Genomic DNA, 23233 nt, shown 5'->3' on the forward strand with positions numbered 1-23233 from the left:
CTTGTTGGGTTGTGGTTGCAAAAATGTGCCTCTTTTCTGATTGGTTACGGCAGTTAGCTGACGCACTGCGTCAACACGCAGGGACTTGATGCTGAATTTGCCGGCAATCATTTTCCTGCTCCATTCACATAGACACATTGCCAGCACATTGCTGGCAATTAGACTAGGACCCTTGCCGGAAAATTTACCCATTCACACACACCTTGCCAGCAACAAATTGCGGACAAATTGCCCACAACTGTTTCAGTGTGAATGGGGTTAAGAGAGGGTCCCACTTCAGCAGTGTTCGATGTCTACCCTTAGCAAACCCCAAGCGAAGATGTTTTAACTAACTGGGCTGAGTAGGGCTGTCACGATTCAGTAATTAGATTTACAAAAAATCCTGGATAACAATTTCCTGCCTTGAGGCTTCGTTCTATTAAGCAAGCAGCATGTGCGCTGAGTCCAGTATGAACAGTTTTTAAGTCACAATATTGGAAGATGTGTATGGAGTCCGGATAAAATGGTTTTGGGGTCTGCATTCAGAGCGTGGTCCACCAGTTGGGAACCCTTGCCCTATACAGTCATATAGGCAACAGAACATGGGTATCATTTCATACTAAATATTTTTTGGTTTGTAAAATTTCAGTTTTATATTTTATATGGCAGATTTATTGCTAAATTAGGCAGGGTAATAGTTTCTTCTGTGTTGTTTGTTGCTGTCCTTATTATGTGATTCATGTAATAATATTGAAATATCAAAATTTAGGCTAGACCACAAGTCAAGATACAAATGCACAAACTCATCCTTTTGGTTTTCAAAAGGCACATCAGATTACCCTATTCATTGTCTGTGACTCTTTTAGGGCTATATTTTTTTCCATAAGAATATATTTTTAAAGCCAAATTATCAGACTACTTTGTAAAATATCAAATCTCCCTTGTTTTATAAACAAGAACAAATCTATTGGCCTTCCTGTGATTGACTGATAACACCATGACGTGGCATATATTTGAAATGATTAATGATTTTTGAAAGACAATGTATTCTAAACCTAAATAGAGAAACAAGTGGCCTGTTTTTGCAGAACTACCCCATGATACTTCACTTTTTCATGTTTTTTTTCATATTTGTTATTGATTATAGGGCTATTAGTGATTTAACAATTTCATAATTTTTTGTTGGTGATGAACTGTCACTGGTGATGCAAAGTGTGTGACAAATTGACCAGTACCTTAGGCTACCATTTAATAATTGTTTTTAAAACTAATAACAAAACATTGCAACTGCAATTTAAAGCTGGACAAAGTAGATAAGTTTGTATTTTTGGCACAGAACCTCCACATACAACATAACTGAAAGCATATGTTTGTAACCCTTAAAAACAAAAACAACAGCATAAATTAAACTGATTTAATTTAAATACTTTTAAATATTTATTTGAATCTAAAAAGTGTATTTCAAATGCTCCTTTTAAAGTTGGGTTTTTAAGTCAACGACTTTATAACACTTAAAGACACTTGTGTTGTGTATTTGTTAATTCCTTTATTTAGTATTTGATTGAACAAAATTAAAACACAAGCCCTCTTGGTCTTGTTCCGCACCCTCCCCGCTCTCTCATTCTGTAGGTAAATAAATAACATCAAATGTGTTAACATCTCCATAATCTGTAGTTTGTGCACCCTCTTTGAGTTTGAGACTAAGAAAATTCATCCTCTGGTCTTTAAGAAAAATCTGATCATTAAACACAATTCCAAGTGTCAATGAGAAGCAGTTTGCAAATTCATACAAGGTTTGCACAAGGTCCATGAAGTACTTAAAATGCTTGAATTTGGGTCGCAGAAATTGAAGTACTGGCATACCTGGAAAAACACCCCCTTTTGTGATTTAAGTCCTTGAAAAGTCCTTGAATATAAATATCCAATATCTTAATGCCATGTTCTGATTTTCAGATTAAGTAAAATACTATAATCGCTTAATATATCTAAGCTCGGTATGAGATTCTAAGGCTGCATCAGCAAGGTCTCTCCCAGGCAGTTATTTCAAGGTAGACAGGGGTTTCCAGATGTGCTGTCCAAGCTCTTTTGAAGAGAAGCACAACGAAACAGGCAACGTTGAGGACTGTAGACGCAGTGGTCAGCCAAGGAAACTTACTGCGGCAGAAGAACGACGCACTTCACTTTGCAATCGTAAGATGTCCAGCAGTGCCATCAGCTCAGAATTGGCAAAAAACAGGGAGACCCTGGTACACCCATCTACTGTCCGGAGAAGTCTGTTCAGAAATGGCCTTCATGGAAGACTTGTGGCCAAAAAGCCATACCTTTGACATGGCCAAGTGACTCAACTATGCACAGAAACACGGGAACTGGGGTGTAGAAAAATGGCAGCAGGTGCTCTGGACTGATAAGTCAACATTTGAAATATCTGGCTGTAGCAGAAGGCAGTATGTTCGCCGAAGGGCTGGAGAGCGGTACACGAATAAGTGCATGTAGGCAACAGTGAACCATGGTGGAGGTTCCTTGTAAGTTTGGGGCTGCAAATGGAGTTGGGGATTTGGACAGAATGAATGGTCTCCTCAGTGCTGAGAAGTACAGGCAGATACTTATCCTTAATGCAATACCATCAGGGAGGCATCAGATTGGCCCCAAATTTATTCTGCAGCATGACAACTATCTTCAGCGTAAAGAAGAACAAGGAGTCCTGGAAGTGATGGTATGGCCCCCACAGAGCCCTGATCTCAACATCATCGAGTCTGTCTGGCATTACATGAAGAGAGAGAAGCAACTGAGGCTACCTAAATCCACAGAAGAACTGTGGATAGTTCTCCAATAGCGCTTTTCCGCCGACAAGGAGACGGTGCTGGAGCCGGAGCTGGTGCTCGGACTGGGAACCAGCTGATGTTTTTGCGAACCGGCCCGCTTTTCCACCAGTTTTGGAACTGAACGCTGACGTCGCTGGATGTGGGAATTCCCAAGCATGGAGTAGAAGTGAGAAACACTCTGCAATAATAATCAGCACAGAGGCGACTGCGTCTTTAAACCCTTTTTAACCATCATAATCAAACTCATTCAGTGTCTATACAGCACACATACACTGTAAAAAAAAAAAAAAACGCGAGATCACACATGTAGCAGAAACTAAAATACAACTACGAACATGATCAGATAACTCAGCCTTTTATTTGTATTTATTTTTATTGATGCATTAAGGGATTTACACCGATTCGCTATTTCAGACACTTTTACTGTCTTAAAAAAAAAAAAAGTTAACATGCATTCGTCACCACGCACAAAGTTCACATTTTCATTCATTTTGTGGCGTATTTTTAATTTTATTTTATAAATATAAATATAGGCTAGCCTATTGATTATGGATGCGGCTGTTTTGGGGGTATTCGTGGTGCAGTCGTGCGCAGATCAATAAACTGTCGGACGATCTCGGGTGATGTTAATGGTTTGATGGGAAATTGTGCTTATTGATGAAGTCTGGGATGATGGTCCCAAATCACTGTTGCATTGTCCCTGTTGCCAGACACGCAGCAATGCTCTTATGTTCTGAAAGTCACCCTGGATAAGAGCGTCTCCTAACAGATACACAATAATAATAATAAAAATAATAATAATCCATTGTCAGCACTGCTGGCGTGTGATCGCTCGCCATGCGCATCACTGTAACAGATCTTCCTGTGTATTTGATCTTCTCTTACTGTAAAATATGTTTTGTGTAGTTTGCCCTGTGCTAAGAAAATGAATTTATTCATAAATTATTAATCATGTTCAAACCAACCCGGGACACATGACTCATAGGGACACTGGATTCGGCATCACACCGGACCAGATAATGACCAGTTCATTAACAAACATTTCCGTCCAATCTATATCGTCGTAATATCATCATAATATCACTGTAACACGTCTTTGCTTTCACAGAAGGTGAGCTCAGTCATCTCTCATTGCTGCCATTTGCCAACTCCTAACTAGTGAGTGGACCTGGTGAGACCATATTGTTACTGTAGTGTCTCTCTCTGACAGACTGCTGTTTGCTGCTGATTTCCCTCATTTTTAATCAAAACTCTCCTCACTGCTCACGTCTCTGCTGACATTTTAAACATGGCGGCTGAACTCCAGCAAATAACTTTTGGTGGAGACGACTTTACCCCGCCCCCCAGCCCCTGATGTTACTGGTTCTTAGGTTCCAGACCAGCAAGTTTTTGGTGCCAGCCTGGAGCCAGTTCTTTTGCTGTGGAAAAGCAAAAAATGGTTCTAAATTAGGTACCGGCTCCGAACTAGCACCGGCTCCTTGTCGGTGGAAAAGCGCTACAAGATGTTTGGGCCAACCTACCTGCCGAGTTCCTTCTAAAACTGTGTACAACTGTACCTAGAAGAATTGATGCTGTTTTGAAGGCAAAGGGTGGTCACACCAAATATGGATTGGATGTAGATTTTTCTTCTGTTCACTCACTTTGCATTTTGTTAATTGATAAATCTATTTTTGAAAGCATTCTTACTTTTATAGCATTTTGCATTCTGCCTAAAACTTTTGCACAATACTGAACATCATGTATTGTTTTGCACTATATAGACAAATATAAGAATTTGCATTTTTTTTTTCCTATGCTGCCAATAAACCACAATCGGGCAGTGTTTTCATTTATGATATCATCTACTAAACATTACTATAAACAAAACGTGTGGGATTTAAAATACGGTATCAATTGTAGATATGGTTAAATGGTGTGTGGTGAACTTTTTGTGGGCAGTGGACAGTATATAGTGTAGTACAATTTGTTGAAACAGTATTTTCCCTGGTCAACAGATTATTCACCCCTCACAGCAAGTAATGAGAACATGAAGTTTACAAACGAGAGGAGGCCATTCCACACATAATGCTCATTTGGTGTCCATTTAAGAACTAAGTGATCCAAGGATACTATCCAGTCTTTTTAAATTTTCAAAAATTTTCAGCTTCAACCACATCGCTCAGGAGTTTGCTCCAGATTGTGACTTCTTTCGTTGTGAAGAAGTGTCTCCTGTTTTCTGCCTTGAATGTCTTGAAGCTCAATTTCCATTTGTGTCCCTGGGTGCGTGTGTCCCTGCTAATCTGGAAAAGCTCCTGTGGTTTGATGTGGTCGATGTCTTCAAAATCATGAAAAGCAAAGTCACCACATAGTCTCCTGTTCCAGGGTGAAAAGGTTCAGTTCCCTCAGTCTCTCCGAGTAGGTAACTGCCTCTAGAGCAGCGATCTCTTTCTTGAAGTGTGGTGCCCAGAACTGTACACATTATTCCAGATGAGGTCTAACTAGTGCATTGTACAGTCTTAACATTACTTCCCTTGTTTTAAATTCTACACTTCTGACAATATACCCTAACATTCTGTTTGCCTTTTTTTTTATTGCTTCCCAACATTGTTTGGATGGAGAAAGTGAGGAGTCCACATAGACTCCTAGGTCTTTCTCATGCATTACTTCATCTAGTTCTGTTCCTCCCAAAGTGAAAGTATACATTTTACATGTTATCTGCATGTATTACCTTGCACTTGTCCACATTGAATTTCATCTGCCAGTTGTCAGCCCACAACTGAACAGTCCCTTTTGAATAGCCTGTGCTGCTGAGATTGTATCTGCTGAGCCACCTATTTTAGTATCATCTGCAAAGTTTAACTATCCCAGAGTCCACATCATTAATATAGATTAGAAAAAGCAAAGGCCCTAGTACTGATCCCTGTGGAGCTCCACTAACAACCTCACTCCAGTTAAAAGCAACTCCTCTAATTGACACCCTCTGTTTCCTATACATCATCCAGTTCATAAGCCATCTACAGTGGGGGGAGAAAAGTATTTGATCCCCTGCTGATTTTGTACGTTTGCCCACTGACAAAGAAATGATCAGTCTATAATTTTAATGGTAGGTGTATTTTAACAGTGAGAGACAGAATAACAGCAAAAAAATCCAGAAAAACGCATTTCAAAAAAGTTATGAATTGATTTGCATGTTAATGAGGGAAATAAGTATTTGACCCCTTCGACTTAGTACTTGGTGGCAATAACCTTGTTGGCAATCACAGAGGTCAGACGTTTCTTGTAGTTGGCCACCAGGTTTGCACACATCTCAGGAGGGATTTTGTCCCACTCCTCTTTGCAGATCCTCTCCAAGTCATTAAGGTTTCGAGGCTGACGTTTGGCAACTCGAACCTTCAGCTCCCCCACAGGTTTTCTATGGGATTAAGGTCTGGAGACTGGCTAGGCCACTCCAGGACCTTAATGTGCTTCTTCTTGAGCCACTCCTTTGTTGCCTTGGCTGTGTGTTTTGGGTCCTTGTCATGCTGGAATACCCATCCATGACCCATTTTCAATGCCCTGGCTGAGGGAAGGAGGTTCTCACCCAAGATTTGATGGTACATAGCCCCGTCCATCGTCCCTTTGATGCGGTGCAGTTGTCCTGTCCCCTTAGCAGAAAAACACCCCTAAAGCATAATGTTTCCACCTCCATGTTTGACGGTGGGGATGGTGTTCTTGGGGTCATTCCTCCTCCTCCAAACACGGTGAGTTGAGTTGATGCCAAAGAGCTGGATTTTGGTCTCATCTGACCACAACACTTTCACCCAGTTCTCCTCTGAATCATTCAGATGTTGGCAAACTTCAGACGGGCCTGTACATGTGCTTTCTTGAGCAGGGGGACCTTGCGGGCGCTGCAGGATACAAATACTTATTTCCCTCATTAACATGGAAATCAATTTATAACTTTTTTGAAATGCGTTTTTCTGGATTTTTTTGCTGTTATTCTGTCTCTCACTGTTAAAATACACCTACCATTAAAATTATAGACTGATCATTGCTTTGCCAGTGGGCAAATGTACAAAATCAGCAGGGGATCAAATACTTTTTTCCCTCACTGTACTTACATTACCCTGAATGCCTACAGCTTCCAATTTGAGGATCAGTCTTTGGTGTGGAACCTTATCAAAAGCTTTTTGAAAATCTAAGTATATCATATCAGATGCTTTCACATGATCTACAGCTGCAGTTGCATGTTCGATAAATTCCAATAAATTAGTAATACATGATCTGCCTCATATAAACCCATATTGACTATCTCCAAGAATATGGTTTTCATTAAGATGCTACTCTATTTTCTGGCTAATCATTTTCTCCAACATTTTACAAGTAATGTGGGTGAGACTGATTGGTCTGTAATTTTCTGGCTTAGTTTTGTCCCCTTTCCTGTGGGTTGTTATGACATTTGCTGTCTTCCAGTCAATTGGCACATCCCCTGTTCTAAATGTCATTTGGAATATTTTAGTTAGCGGCCTATACATAATGTCCCTCTTTTTTTTTTTTTTTTTTTTATAAGTACTATTGGTAAGATCCCATCTGGCCCAGGTGATTTGTTTGTTTTTAATTCTGCTAATCCCTTTAGTACCTCCTCCTCATTTATCCTGATCTCTCTTAGGATTTGTCTGGACTGATTGTTAACCTGTGGCATGTTATCTGTTTTTCTTTTGTTTAAACCTCTGTGAAATACTCATTTCGAACATTTGCCACATTTTGTTTGTTTTCCAAGATACTTCAATTTTTGCCCTTTTATCTGTTTCACTTCCTCCTTTATTGACCTCTTGCTGTTGTATTATTGAAAAAGCCATTTGTATTAGTTTTAGCTCCGAGAGCCATGTTTCTTTCTATTTCCCTCTTTGCTTTCCTGATCCCTTTCTTAAGATGTCTTTGCAGCTCAACATATTCTTTGTATTTTTTGTCTCCATCCTTTTTGTATGCGCTACACACCATTTTGTTTCTCAATATTTTTATGCATACTTCTATTAAACCATTTTTTCCAATGTTTTTTGTTCCTCAATTGGGTAGAAATTTCTCCTGAGCCTCAAGTAGTATATTCCTAAAATATAACCATCCATTTTCAACTGAATCTGTATCTGTTGTGCTCCAGTCTAGCTCTTCTAAGTGCCGCCTCATACCTTCAAGGTTTGCTTTTGTAAAATTGTAGACCATTGTTTTAGACTTGGACCTTGTTTTTTAAAATTATGCCTCAAAGTTAACCATATTGTGATCACAGTTTGCCATTGGTTCTCAAACTAGTGTCCCTCTGACTCTGTCTTGCAATGCATGCACTCTCCCTGGTTGGTTCCCTGACAAATTGAGTTAGAAAGCAGTCATTTACCATCTCAACTATTTCTATTTCTGCTTCTGTAGTCCCGACTAGGGATGTCGCGATTACCTGATTTCACAATTTAACCACGATTTAAAATGGTCACGGTTATTAGACCGTAAGAATTTGGAAGCTAAGGCTAAAAACCGGAAAAAACGACCATGTTGTCTATTTATTTTAAAAAATGTACTGAAAATGTGTCTTTCAAGTGTGGGTCTAACTACTTGCGCCGCATGTGCGTGCTGCATGTGAGGCTGTTACTATGGTAACGGAGTTCACAAGGTGATTGTCTAGTTAAGGCCGGGCGAGTGCAGAGCGTGAACTTTCAGCGCACGTGAAACTCTCAAAAGGAGAACATGGTGGAACAACACAATCTCCTGCACTTGTATCCGCCGAAGAAGCTAATTAAATCAGTTATTTGGGAGCATTTTGGCTATCGAAAAAATGACAGGAGTTTTTGAAGAAGGGTATCCAGTATGCAAAACGTGCAGATGAAAATTGTCAGCAGAAGCGGGGAACACATCTAATATGTTCCAGCACGCTTTACTCATTCTTATTGACCACCTGCATAGCCTCTTCTGAGGACTGTATTATGCATGTGCAGCGCGCACGAACGAGTGCTTTCTGCTTTCATACGTTACATTTGCACTCGTCCATGCGTGCAGCACATGCATCATAATGTCCTCAGAGCAGGCTATGCAAGAGGTCAATAAGAATGAGTAAAGCGTGGGTATGCTGTTGTTAGAAGATGTCTGGAGTGGGCTATTCACACATTTCCCAAGTTCCCTGCCCTGAGCAACCTGGCAAGATATGTTCTTTGATTCCGGCCACGAGTGTACCTTCAGAGAGAGTATTTAGCCTTTGTGGTCTGATTTTGGAGGAGAGACGTTTGGTACAGAAACCGTCATCAGTCAGCGACAATCGGTTCTTGCATGGATGTTTTAAATAGTTAGGTAAAAAAAAATAAAAAAAAATTGCAGTGTAGCTAGTAAGCCAACAGTTTTCATTTGTTTGTTTGTATTTTTTGGCTTATAATTTTGAGTGACAGATGTCACAGAAAAATAAACAAAACACGACATTTTTCTACTATGTTGACAGTAAAATATGTTAAAAGAATTCTGCATCTTGATAAGACGAATAACAATAATTATTGTATAGCCTACATTTTATATTTGTTATCCCCAATCTCTCTTTCTTTAGGGGAAATTTTAAATGTGAGATTCTGGAAACAAGATCTAAATTTAGCAGGATCGGTCGGGAAGAAAATCAATCTAAGCCGATAGCGGGTGAACACAGAGTGAATTTTAAGAGGGAGCGGGCGGGTGCAGAATAGAACTTAGTGGGAGCGGGCAGGAGCGGGATGAAAAAAAAAAAAAAAAACAGTCCTGTGCAGATTTCTACCACAAAATGTATACTGTTTAACTGTTACAGCTGATTAAATATCCTAGAAGACAGTGGCTGAATTATGTCATGAAGGCAATGCTTGATTGAATTAATCCCTCACACAGAAATGCGTTAAGAGCTAATAAGTAGCCCCCAGAACAGAGTAAATACAAACGAATTGTTTTATAGACCAGACTGAATTAGCAACATGAAACCATTAATAATATATAGAGAATACAAAGGAAATAAAAGTAAATTTTCCCACTACAATATCCTAATTCTAGCTTTTTCTATGTACATGTCAATGATGCTAAAGCCAAACATACTTGCATCGTATATGAAAATATGACTCCAGAACCTTCCGTTTGTGAAAGTATGTTATAATTAAAACCCATAACCACTTCTAACAGAAGTGGATAGAAGTTGCCAAAGCCAGACAGGACAGGTGAGAGAGCAATCTTGTTGTGTTTTCTACTTTCAGACACTTATCATTCCTAATCTTTTTTCTAGTTTGCCTTAATTGTAGTTAATTTAGTACAGCTGCTGTGTTGGTTATAGTAAATGGATTGAAGGAAAGGTGATCTAGTCAAGGAATTTGGAGGAATTCTGGAGATTGCATTGTGCCAGGTGCGGCCAGTTAGATGTCAATTGGTGGCAGGTAACTAAAATAAAAGGTAAAGTAAAAGGCAGCTTTCTTGGTAAGACAAAAGTCGAGCACTTGAATTGGGGACAAACACCAAGAGAGGTTTTAAGGCACCAACAACTTGCTAAATTTAGAATCATGTAGCCACTACAGTGTCAGGTTTGCAGAAAAATTGCCTCCAAGAAGATTGAATCTGAACGCAGTCCATGTTGGTCAATCAGAATTGGTCAGTGAGCCCATGAGAGAGATGGTGTGCATACCAAAACCTAGGAAGGTTGAGCCCTTAGAAAAGAAAAGTGTAGAGAACAGCTGACTTTACAGTATTTTTAAAACATTATTTCTATTTTTGATTAGCTTTCTATCCATGCTAAGGTAGATGGAGTAAAGCCATAACACCTAAGTTTTTCCCACTAGTAATCTATGATCGATAACGTAAAAAGCTGCGATAAAGTCTAACAGTACTACAATATTCTTTTGATCATAATTATTTATCGAATCGTATGTCATTTGTGTAAGCGCTGTGCATGTGGCATGCTTTACTCTGTAAGAGTGCTGGTAGTCACTTATCAAGTTGTTCACAGAAAAATAGCTTTGCATCTGGTCAAATTTTTTTTCAAAGAGCTTGTAGTCTGTAGTAACCACAGAAAAGGGTGTGCAAGCATGAGCCAAGAGCTAGAAATGCCCAACAGTTGGACAATGACAGCTCAAAAGGTAATGGGAGGGCAGTTGAGCTCCATGGTGCTCACTCCCCCCCCAGAACAGAGAGGTAATTATTGAGGTGTAGATCACACAGTGTGTTCTAGTGATAAGGAGACCTGCATAGTATCTTGCCTGCCTGGTACTCAGGTTGCGGATCTCCCTAAACTAGTAGATGGGCTACTGGCCAAAGCCAGGGGGGTCCACTGGTCATGGTACACATTGAAACCAATGACATAGGAATGGGTAGGCCATAGATCACACACTGATCTGCGGACACAAATGGAAATTGGGCTTCATAAACCATGAGAGACCTAGGAGTCTACGTGGACTCCTCACTTTCCACATCCAAACAATGTGGGTAAGCAATAAAAAAGGCAAACAAAATGTTAGGCTATATTGTCAAACGTGTGGAATTTAAAACAAGGGAAGTCCTGTAAAGACTGTACGATGCACTAGTTAGACCTTATCTGGAATACTGTGTACAGTTCTGGGCACAACACTTCAATAAATACATTGCTGCTCTTGAGGCAGTACAGAGGTGGGTAACCAGACTTATTCCAAGTTTGAAGGTAATGTCCTACTTGGAGAGACTGAGGGAACTGAACCTTTTCACCCTGGAACAGAGGAAACTATGTGGGCACTTGATTCAAGTCTACAAAATCATGAAAAGCATTGACCACATTAAACCAGAGGAGCTTTTCCAGATCAGTAGTTACACATGGACACATGGAACACACATGGATAATGGACTTCAAGGCATTCAAGACCGAAAACAGGAGAGACTTTTTCACAGTGTCTTCACAATCTGGAACAAACTCCCCAGCGATGTGGTTGAAGCCGACAATTTGGAAGCATTCAAAAATACTCAACGTGATCCTTGGATCACATATTTATTAATGGACGCCAAATGAGCATGATGGGTCGAATGGCTTCCTGTTTGTAAATGTTCTTATGTTTCTTATATAAAAAATATATTAAAAAATCTACAACATGCTGTTACAGAGAAAGTAAGCTTGTGGGACATATAGAACTCTATTTGAATTATGTATTTTATTTAGAAAGGCTTTTTTTATTTTTTTATTTAGTACACACATAACACTGTTTTGTATACCTGCATGTTTCAATTTGTGTGTGATGTTTGGGATTTCTTTTTCTTTTTATAACTCTTAAGGGCCTTATTTACCTATGAGGGAAACAGCAATGATATTCGACTGGCTGCAAAAGGAGGTGAGTAGCCCACCTGGACACATTCATTCAAAAACACTGTATAGTCCTCTTCTGTATGTACATGAAATGATTGTTGCATAATAAGTAAGCTTTGAGTGGAAGTTATTTATTTATACAAATATATTATTCTTTGAGATTTGTCAATTATTAGTAGACTCAACCACATTTCAAAGAAACCTATAGTAAAAAGTGTAAATATGTACATGCGTAAAAATATAAATATGCCTAAAAATACCTCACAAATCAGAATGTAGTTTTGTAGATAGCTAAACAAGGTGATTCTCATTCCCAAAAGCCTGTCTTATCCATGCTGAACAATCAGTTATATGCAAGGTCCTAAATGTTGTACCAGTCAATGTTGCTTGTGATTTCACTACAATAGATTAAATTGTAAATTGCAATGTAGAACTAACAAACACTGTTCACTGTCATGGGACTCTACATAGCTTTACTTGAGCCTGATCCCTGCCTCTTAACATTATGACAAGTCATTATTTTCTGGTGTCAAATTGGAAAAGGTGAAGTAACTAACGCAAATCTGTGTTTACCCCATAAAGTTGCATAGTCAGGGGGTAGTCAGTTACTAAATTGTGGAGGCCGGGGATGTCCTAGCAGATCATCGAACAAGAGTGAGGGGTGGAGCCTGTGCGCTTGTTTAATTTGTTTTATTTTTATTTCCGGTTTATTTAAGGGGGGCGTCTCGTGATCTTGGTGCTGCGGGCCGCTCGCACGATATAATGGTGGGGGAAATGCTGGGAATTAATCTTAATTTTGACCACATATCTTGTATTTATGATTTTATTTTTTTTTCTTAACGTTTTCCATATTGTAATTTGTCTATGGAGTCCAGTGTATAATATGTATTTTGCCCTTGATTGTGTAATTTAGGCTGCTCAGCATATAGTGGACTTAATTCAAATGATAATCCAAAATGGAACATCGTTATGCAATCCCACAATTGTATAATTGTTACATTTATGCACACATTTGGGACAAAATTTAAATGAAAATGCAATAAACCTATTTGCATTTGCATTTTCATATACTAGTATGCACATTTGCTGATGATATTAAAATGTTAATGCAAAAGCCAACTGCAATTTTATTTTTGGGTCTTATCCCTGCTGAATTGCTTTATCGGATTGTAGTATTTTAATGCCACAATTAAATGTAATCCTAATGTATTTGTATTGCTTAAAGCAGCGTGATGGAATTGACTGAATTAAATGTAATGCGTCAGTTTTTTGTTTTTACACTATGGCTCTGTGTGAAGAGTTCCAAAATGAATCGCAGTGTATCGGTGGGGATTGGATGCGATTAACATACGCAGTCAAAACAGCAGAGTCCTTGACCTCCTTCCGGTGCTTACTCAAGACACATCTTTTCAGACAGTATTTGTAATATTAGTCCTTTTAATCCCCTGTGAGACAGCACTTCACAACATTTTATCATGCTTCTTGCATTACAAATACTTGTATTATTGATTTGATTTCCCCCTTGCTCCCTTTCCTGTAGCCCTTGACTTTGACCTAACATCTTGACAGCACTTTCCAGGATGTATGACCTCATGTACTGTACTTACCTGTGCAAATTGGAATTTGTAAAGTGTATTATACTTTGAATTGCTTTGTACAATGTAAATTTGAATTTGCAATGTTTGATGCCTTGTACTTAACTTTATTCTTGCACTTGTATTGCACTTATGTTGTAAGTTGCCCTGGGTAAGGGCGTCTGCCAAGAAATAAAAATAATAATACGGAGGCAGGATTATAGGCGTGCCTGGAGTTAAACTGATTGACTTTCACAGCCCAGCGAAACCTCCACAGTCAATCGGTCTCGTCTATTATGGAATCAAACGAGAGAACAGTCTGAATCAGTAGCAGATTTGATGCGAGAAGCGGCAATCGCTTTGCAGCCGCAGAACCAGGGCAGTCCGGCCCGAACCAGGCTAGTTGTTTCAAGAGATTTAATTCTTTCAAGGCAGTAATGTGAAACTTACACAATGTAATGTCATGTTTATTTTTCATTTAAGTTTAGATAATTTAACTTTGCTGGAGCATGTTAATACTCAAATTTCACCTAACACATTTGCAAAGTCACCACCTTAATCCGCAGAGGACTAGCGGGCCGAAAATCGGCCGTCCCAGGGGTGTAGCTAGATGACTTTTCAGTCCTCTAACATTTGACCGCTGAACACACCCACACAGGACTCTAAGCACTGCCATTAGTCAGTGGTCTCTGTTCACGGTTCTCTGCTCTGTGGTCTCTTCATGAGAGAAGCGCTCGATTTCAAGTATAAGTATTGATGCAGACCTGGAAATCGGACAGCTCATGGAATTACGATTATTTTGAATGTTGCTCTCGCTTCCTTTATTTAAATAAAATATTCCTTTGTGTTAACTATACCTGACATACAGTATACAATAAACTCAATATAAGTGATATTTTAAATGCTCTGTTTGCACAGTGTTTCTGATGTCAAAAGTGATTTGGCACGAGGGCTGGCATTATTGCGTTCTATATTAACAATATAGGTCTTGTTTGGGATATGAAATTAGCCCACAGGACCTACACTTGTCGCTCTGTACAGGACACCTCCACTTCTAATTTTACTTCGCTTTAATTACAGTCAATGTTGTCTTATGTATTCAGGTTTTATTTAAATAATAGAAACGAGAAACATTCAAAATCGTAATTCCACGAGCCGTCAGACCACGATTTCCGGGTCTGTATCAATACTTATACTTGAAATCGAGCGCCTCTCTGAACAGAGACCACAGAGCAGAGAACAGCAAACGGAGACCGCTGACCATTGGCAGCCCTTCGAGTCCAGTGTGGGTGTGTTCAGCAGTCGAAGGTTAGAGGTCGGTAGACCATGATCATGTATTTGCAATGCATTTTCATTTTGTCCGGAAAACGGCATAAGAGCTATGACATGCATTTGTAAAGATGGATGCTGCTTTTCTATTTTCATAAATGCATTATTATTTGAATAAAGTCCCCCTTAAAGCGGGGGGAGTCTCTGAAAATGCAGTTGCAGTTGGCTTTTGTCATTCACTGACAATATTAAAATGTTAATGTGTGTACTAGAATATGAAAATGCAAATGGATTTATTGCATTTTCATTTGAATTGTGTCCTAAATGTGTGCATAAATGGAACATTTATACAATTGTGGAACATTTATACAATTGTGGGATGCATAATGTTCCATTTTGCATTATCTGAATTAAGTCCACTATATGCTTCCATAACAAACATAATGCTTAATTTTATCTTATCCCTGCAGCCTTGTTCATGATAATTTTTGTTTCAAATGTAATATAAACATTTCCATTTAATATTTGCTTATGATATATAAATTTGTGATATGGTGTATGTTTTAGATGGGGGTCTAGAGGAGATGGTGGAGGAGTTGAGCAGTGGGAAGGTGATGTATGCATTCTGTCGTGTGCAGGACCCCAACTCTGGACTCCCCAAATATGTCCTTATCAACTGGGTAAGTGCCATTCTAAGACGTATAGACACCCAGCCCTGATTTTGACTGGTCCTCATTGTGTTTTTTTTTTTAATCTTATTCTGTACCACGCTACATATTTCAGGAAGAACCAGATTGTGTTTTGTATACATTTCTCAATGAATTTTCAAAAATAACAGCCTTAATTAAACATACTATAAATATGCAGAATATTAAATCAGTAAAAAAATTACTAAATTACAAAATTGAATGGATGTATTCTATTCACTTTGGATCAAATGAACTCCACTTGACCTACAGAACTTTTCATATAAACCAGTTCAAGGAAGCTTTGCATTTGTGTTCAATACCATTTCAAGTATTGTTTCCAGCTAAACTTGTTTTGTTTTGTGCAGCAGGGTAAATTATTTTTTGGGGGAATTGTGCCCTTTGCAAGGTTGCCACAGAGTACTTCAGAGATTAAATGAAATACAAAAGTGATTAATGGAAAATGTAAAAGTAATCCATTAGGCACGGAAGGCGTTCCACAGTTTAGGCCTAGGCTTAAACTGTGGAATCACTTCCAAGCAATAGGCTATAACATAAACAGGCTGCATGAAAATCTAGTTTCCACTGGCGAAGGGGCCATACACGGCTGGCCGTGGCTGGCCCCAGCCGCACTACAGCGCTTTTTGTAAAACCTGGCCGTTGTCAGAAGTTCATCACCTAGGCGATTGTGGGATACTGTTACCTTTTTCAAGAAAATACATGGAGAGGATTTTTTTGTGGCTGTTTTATTCTTTCTGCTTTACATGATTGTAGACCATTTGATAAATACCCAGGTTTAAACATTAGGAAGAGCTAAACGTGTCGACATTTTATTCAGACAAGCATTACATTACTTTAAGAAAACGCTTCCATTTGCATCAATGAAGTAGAGATTTGCTATAGATCGCTTGTTTTCTTCTCCAGTACTAACTAGTATTGTGCTTCAATCATTGCAATGTTTTTTTTTTTAATTAGTTCTTCTTCAACCTGTTATTAATCATCAACTAGATGGAACTCTGGGGAAAAAAATCAATGTTAAGTGGTCTCAATTTTTTCCAGAGCTGTATGTGAAGGTAGAGGAAACACGTGGCTTTTAAACTGTGCAACTTGAGTCCCTTAAAGGGGTCATGAACTGATAAATCAAAATTCCCTTGATCTTTTGACATACAAGGTCATTGTACCATAAAAACATCCTGTAAGTTTCAGAACTCAAAACTTTCTCGTTAGTCTAAAAACAGCTTATATTGAAGCCAATCTGCAAAAACGACAGGATTTGGAATGTGCCACTTTATTACGTAATAGTGTGGCTAAACCACACCTCCGCAGAAAATCAACGCCTGCATCTACATTACTGCCTGTTGAGCCCCGTCCACCAATTAACACATATAGTAGGTAAATAACGAGAGAGGCAAACGCAGGTCTATGCAGAAACCAAAAGATAAAGATGGCTCCGAAGACAACAATTGACAAGTTTTTTACTTTAATGAAATTGATGGACATTGAATATAAGAATGACAGCTTGACAAACGATGGTACATTCATTTATACTTTGCTTACATGTAGCAGTGCGAATTATCCTTTGTCAGATATAACTGTATTACGCCTAGTATCTAAACTTTATATGCAACAACCAATGAAATATAAAACGTGTAATATGCATAAATGTTAACATAACTACACAAACCGCTTTCTGTAGCGTCTTCGGCTAAACTCTAATATAATGTAATAGGCTAACTGCCTCACAAATACATAAAGTATAAATAAAGATGATTATTTACCACGCTGTTGCAGGCTGTAGTATCCTTGCCATTTGAGGTGCAGGTTCGATGTCTTCTGATTCGGGATCAGACTCTGGATCAAACATGTTTGGCTGAATTTCACAAGCTGCCATTTCTCAACATTGGACATTTTCAAAACAATTCCACACGTGTACTGACGGGGAGTTGAAAATGTTTAAATATGCAAAATTGTTAGCCAATCATACCAGTGGGCGTTTACAATCCGCCACGCCTATTCAAACGGTGTGTTCCGATGAGGGGGATCAAAACGGGACAGAAAATAGCCTATAACTTCTAAATGATGTTATTTGATGTAAAAATCTTGATAACATTATAAGTGGACCTCGGAGAACAGTACAAAATAAAAACAAAAGGCAGGTCATGACCCCTTTACTGTATTACTCTACAGATTTGTATAGTATAACTGCAAACTACACCGTATTCTTATTCTGTTTCATTTGCAGGATCTAATTTGAGTTATTCTGCCTCAATGGAATTGTTGATCTATAATGCTATCCAACCACCTCTTTTGATTTATGCATGTCTCTCCTAAATTGTGTGTATCCTTTCAACTTGTATTCATCCCCATCATTTTCTGTAAGCCATGTTTCTGCCACTCCTACACCATCATAGTCACACGCCAGTACTGTGGCTTCTAGGTCTAGGTCTGTTCCTTATACTCCTGGCATTGAGGTACAAACATTTCAGGACTTTCCTGCTAGCAGTTTCCCTTTGTTTTCTTTCTTTAGTGGAACATCTCCCATTGTCAGATCTCCCTGCCTCCCTGGTCCCTAGTTTAAAAGATCCTCAATTACTCTGAACATACACTCTCCAAATGCATTAGCCCCCCTTCTGTTTAGATGTAGACTGTCTGGTTTGTACAGGTCGCATCTATCTGAGTAGAAAAACCAATGCAACATAAATCTAAAGCCCTCATCCCTACACCAGGATTTCAACCACGTGTTGAACTTTCTAAACTCTGCCTGTCTCCCTGACTTGGCATGTGGTAATGGTAGTATTTCAGAGAAAACTACCATGGAGGTTCTGCTCTTTAGTTTCTTACCTAACTCTTTAAATTTGTCTTGCAGATCCTCTGGCTTACCCATTCCTATGTCATTGGTTCCAGTGTATGACCAGTGGATCCCCACTGGCTTTGGCCAGTTGTCCATCTACTAGTTTAGGGAGATCTGCAACCTTAGCACCAGGCAGTCAAGATACCAAGATATGCGGGTCTCCTTATCACTAGAACACACTGTGTGATCTACGCAGAATCAAGAATCAAGTCTCTTACTGAACTAACTCCCTGTCAAGATCACACTCTGTTCACTAGGACCTCAACATGCTCACAACATTCACAGATTAAATTTTTTTGGATGAGTTCATCCAGGAATGCAATGATTCGGCAAACCTGACACTGTAGTGGCCGCATGCTTCTCTTGGTTTTTGTCCCAAATTCAACTGCTTGACTTTTTCATTACCAAGAAACATCACAGCTGTCTGAAAGTAGAAATACAACAAGATAGCTTTCGCTTGTTCTGTGTCAGACTTTGGCAACTTCCAAAGTCCCTTTTTTTTTAAGGTAACTGCCACCATTTGACACCCACCCACCTCCAAATACCTTGACTAGATCACCTTTCCTTCAGTCTATTTACAATAACCAACACAGCAGCTGTACTGAATGAACTACAATTAAGGCAAACTAGAAACAAGATTAGGAATGCTAAGACTGTCTGAAAGTAGAAACACGACAAGATGGTGATCTCTCACCTGTCCTGTGTCTGACTTTGGCAAACTTTGTGTTTGACCTTAACCAAAAAAAGACTTGAATTTAAATCACCTGCTTATATTTGTGCATTGTTACTTGATCTTTTGTTACATCTTAACTAATTTCTATGGAGAAATTAGTTTCTAAAAAAACTGACTGTTAAACAGTGTACAGGTGACATCATTGTACAGTATTAGATTAATTGTCAGTTTTCAACTAATTTGCATGTGAAGTATAATGTACCCCACCTGTGTGCGTAAGCGCAATATGAATTCGGTAACAATGGAGAATGCCAGCATGCTTAAAATAGCATATATGTTGTTGCACTCAATGGAATATGTGAAATATAAATGGTAAAGTACAGCTGAAGTGGCTAGTGAATAATCACACTGTGCTAATCTTCTCCACAGTTCAGTTGGAATACTGAAGAGTAACACTAGTCTATGCATCTACATTTCAGACTGGTGAAGGGGTAAATGATGCCAGGAAAGGACTGTGTGCCAATCATGTCAGCACCATGGCAAACTTTTTGAAGGTAGGTAGTTTCCCACCCATTCTGATTTCATGTGTCTCCTCTTGTTTTCCTTAGCCCTGTTACATACCTATAATACCTGGATGGAGTTACACAAGACCCTGTAGGATCAGCACTGTGGAGTTTACCTAGTTTGTACAGGCAGTTTCTGTTCTCCATTATTAGTTATTGCTTGCACACTACAGTATACTAGTGATCGGAAAACGAGTTCTATCATCTAGTGTGTGTGTGTGTGTGTATGTGTATATATATATATATATATTGTTTTTTTCTGATCCAGGGATTTGGAGCAGCTATATTTGAACTGGTCTGCTCCAGCTCTGGCTCAAATTAAATAAACTGTATAATAATTTGAAATAAAAGGGATATAAAAAAAAAAATTGCAAATCAATTTAACTTAATTCTGACTGTTTCCACCTGCACTAAATCCATCAAATGCTTGAACATCGTGAAGCATGAAACAAGACTGGAAGAGCCATTCAGTGAAAATAAACTTGAACGTAAAATGGTCAGATCTTTTGTAAAGTTATTTTCAAATTTGTGAATGATTGTATTGCATCAGAAAACTTACAAACTTACAAACTTTGAGATAAAATGCAGACCGGTAAAATTGTACAAAAGTGGAATTTTATTCCCCATCTCATCTAAGGTTTTCAGCAAGACATTAAAGAGAAGAAAAAAAAAAATGCTCCAGCTCTGCTCCATGCACCACAGCCCTAAAAAAAAAATAAAAAAAAATAATAAAAAAAAGTGAATAATTTCAGTAATTTTTTTTTTTTTTTTTTTTAAGTGTTCAGATAACTGGATAGTTAAGTTTAGCTTGTTGTTGCTGTTGTGATTTACTTCAGGCCCGGCGCCATTTGCCCCATCAGTCATGTCCACCCGTTCTGTTGCGTTGATTGTGTTGTGTAGCGGCATAGAATAACATCAAACCTGATGTTTTCAGGAGCACACAGCTCACTTCCGGTAGCTCATTAATATTAATATTAAACAGTCTATATGCTTCATTCATGCAATTTCCTAGCACCATTCATTCTATTCACAAACATTTTACTAGTTGTATAAAATCTAATTTTATACCAATTTAATATATAATTTACTAGATTATCTGAGTAATTGTTAATGTTATGGCATCCCTGTATGTTTCTGAAATTATGCATTGTTTAGTTTTAGTCCAGAGCATAGCTTAGAGACCTGTATCTGCTGCTTAAGATCATTTGAATGTTGATTTAAAGTAAGACACATGGCTTTAAAATGTCAGTAGGTGGTATTTTGAAAAAACGGACATAAACAGGTAAGCGGCCAGGTTTCAAAATGGCTGCCAAAATCCAAGGAGGCCCCCCTATAGCAACCAGATGAAATAGTCATATCTCAAACTGTTTGATCTAGAGGGGGAAAATGTTGTCTTTCCAACCAAATCAAAGTTGCCTCATTGATTTTAATGGTTTTTGAGGTTCGTTTGGGTTTAGTTCACCATATATTTCAACATGGCTGCCCATAGCAACCAGCTGAAATTTTCTGATGGTCATAACTCTGAAACCATTTTACTTAAATGGGTAAATAGGATGTCTTTCCCAACTAAATCAAGGCTGGGTTTTTCAGGTTGTATCTAAGTTATCTAAGTTATCATAAGTCAAAGCTGGCAGCCCATAGCAACCAATTAAAATTTTCCAATAGTCATTGAACTTTGAAACTATTTGAACTAGACAAATATTAGAGAGGAGGCCATTTGGCCCATTGTGCTCGTTTGGTGTCCATTAGTATCCAAGTGATCCAAGGAGACTATCCAGTCTATTTTTAAATGTTCCCAAATGTTCAGTTTCAACCACATCGCTGTGGAGTTTCTTTCCCCAATAATTTGAAATCTGCAAACACGGCTAAGTCGAAGGTTCATTATCTCTTTCATCAGACGATATCTGTGAGGGTCTGGTATGGAAGACACCTTGAGACAGAGGTGTTTTGCAGGCTTACTTTCAGTTCTTTGTTGGAAGGCACCCATTATGTCGGATGTTATTATGAGAAGAGCAAGAGCAGACCGACAGTGAAGTTTTCTGAGCTGCTTGCACAGTCTGGTCCTATTCAAGAAATGTTTCAGTCCTTCCTGCAGTCTGAGGTATGCCAGTACTGGGGGGGTCTTCCAGCAGATGGCCCTTATTATCAAACAGGTCATCTCTTCTGATTGTGAAGGCAACTTTTTGCTGCACATTGCATCTGTTGAGAAGTCTCTTTCCATCTTCTGAGAGTATGACTCTATCAGCTACATCTGATATGGTCAATTCTACATTGAAACCTATAAGCTGCTACAAAGTACTCATCTAGAGGTCTTTAGGCAGTTGATGTGTGGCCATTTTGTTGTGAAAGACCATGCTGTCTGCTTCAATGCCGTATTACCAGAAATGAAACTTGAGCAGTCTATCCAGAGGGCGTCTAATGCCTCGGTTCCACTGGCTTAAGCGTCTTTGCCATGCCATGCCGTGCCGGACACGTCCGTCCTCGGACGCGTCCCAGAGCTTTTTTTTTGCAAAACCAGGCCGTTGTGAAGTCTGTCCCTCTTATGGGAGGAGCAGCGACTGTGGGTTTGGTTTGTGTTAAAAACAGATAAAAGGCATTTGAGTAAAGGTGGAATTGTTATTTTTGGTAGCTATCTGGAATCTTCTGTCAAAGGGGGTGAGAAATCTGGCATGCTGCTGGAATTGGAGCTGTTTGATATGGTGTATATAGGTCCAGATGTCCCAAAACCACAACAAATGGACAAGTTCTGTACATCACCGAGCAGTAAGACTAATTTACAGTGTCTGACGTGTCCTTGCTACTGAACAGCACTCTCAAAGTCCCATCATTCTCAGTGGATGCATTCCTGATGATTAAGTGGTTCCAGCTGAGTTGATATGCCATGAGAAATCATCAGAAGAATCCTCACTGCCAATATTGATAAGCTGACTGGTAGTGTAGAAGAAGTGAATGATAGGCTGGTGCTTCATCAGGGATCCAGACAAAAAAAAACAGTTAAGGAGCCATTGGCTCCTATACGAAAAAAAACAGGCGCCAAATAATTTTTAAGTGCCACATAAGAATGAACTTGCACTTTAAATGTTTTACTTACTTGGTCATCCTGTCATGTGTGCATCTGCCCTCCTTTTACAACATCAGCATTTTAACCCACTTTGTGGATGTCCTGGGAACTGAAGTTCACTTAAAGCGGGAACTGAACGTCTTTTCCAACTTGAGAACTATATACAGTCTCTAAGAACGGTTCTTTATTCTGACTCTGATTCAGTATCACTGACCATAATTATGTCAGCATCACTTGGCCACTGGGTGTAGTTTGGCCTCCTCCTCCTCTTTTTTTTGCAGAAAGCCAGCATTTGACACATGGTTCAGGATCAAACTGTTCAAGTAATGGGCCCTCTGTGCTGATCCTGATCAAGTCTTCCAAGGTTGACACATGAAGTGAATTGCGTACTTTTGATTTTATCCTGTTTTGAAATGAAAAGCCACGTTTGCACTGGCCAACTTTTGACTCTGACCCGGTAAATGTGAGGCAACCAGTGCTGGGTCTTCATTGC

At 39.0% G+C, this 23233-nt stretch overlaps 1 protein-coding gene across 5 annotated transcripts in view; it reads left to right on the forward strand.

The window, feature by feature from the left end:
* Positions 1 to 23233, forward strand: part of LOC136759487 (drebrin-like protein B) — an 80920-nt gene that overhangs the window by 7773 nt on the left and 49914 nt on the right. For all 5 annotated transcript variants that reach the window (XM_066714532.1, XM_066714531.1, XM_066714533.1 and 2 more), the window contains exons 2-4: positions 12033 to 12088; positions 15474 to 15586; positions 19596 to 19670. In XM_066714532.1, the coding sequence (XP_066570629.1) occupies positions 12033 to 12088; positions 15474 to 15586; positions 19596 to 19670 (244 nt within the window). The remainder of the gene's footprint in view (positions 1 to 12032; positions 12089 to 15473; positions 15587 to 19595; positions 19671 to 23233) is intronic.

Source organism: Amia ocellicauda, chromosome 9 (assembly GCF_036373705.1).
Source record: "Amia ocellicauda isolate fAmiCal2 chromosome 9, fAmiCal2.hap1, whole genome shotgun sequence".
NCBI lineage: Eukaryota > Metazoa > Chordata > Actinopteri > Amiiformes > Amiidae > Amia > Amia ocellicauda.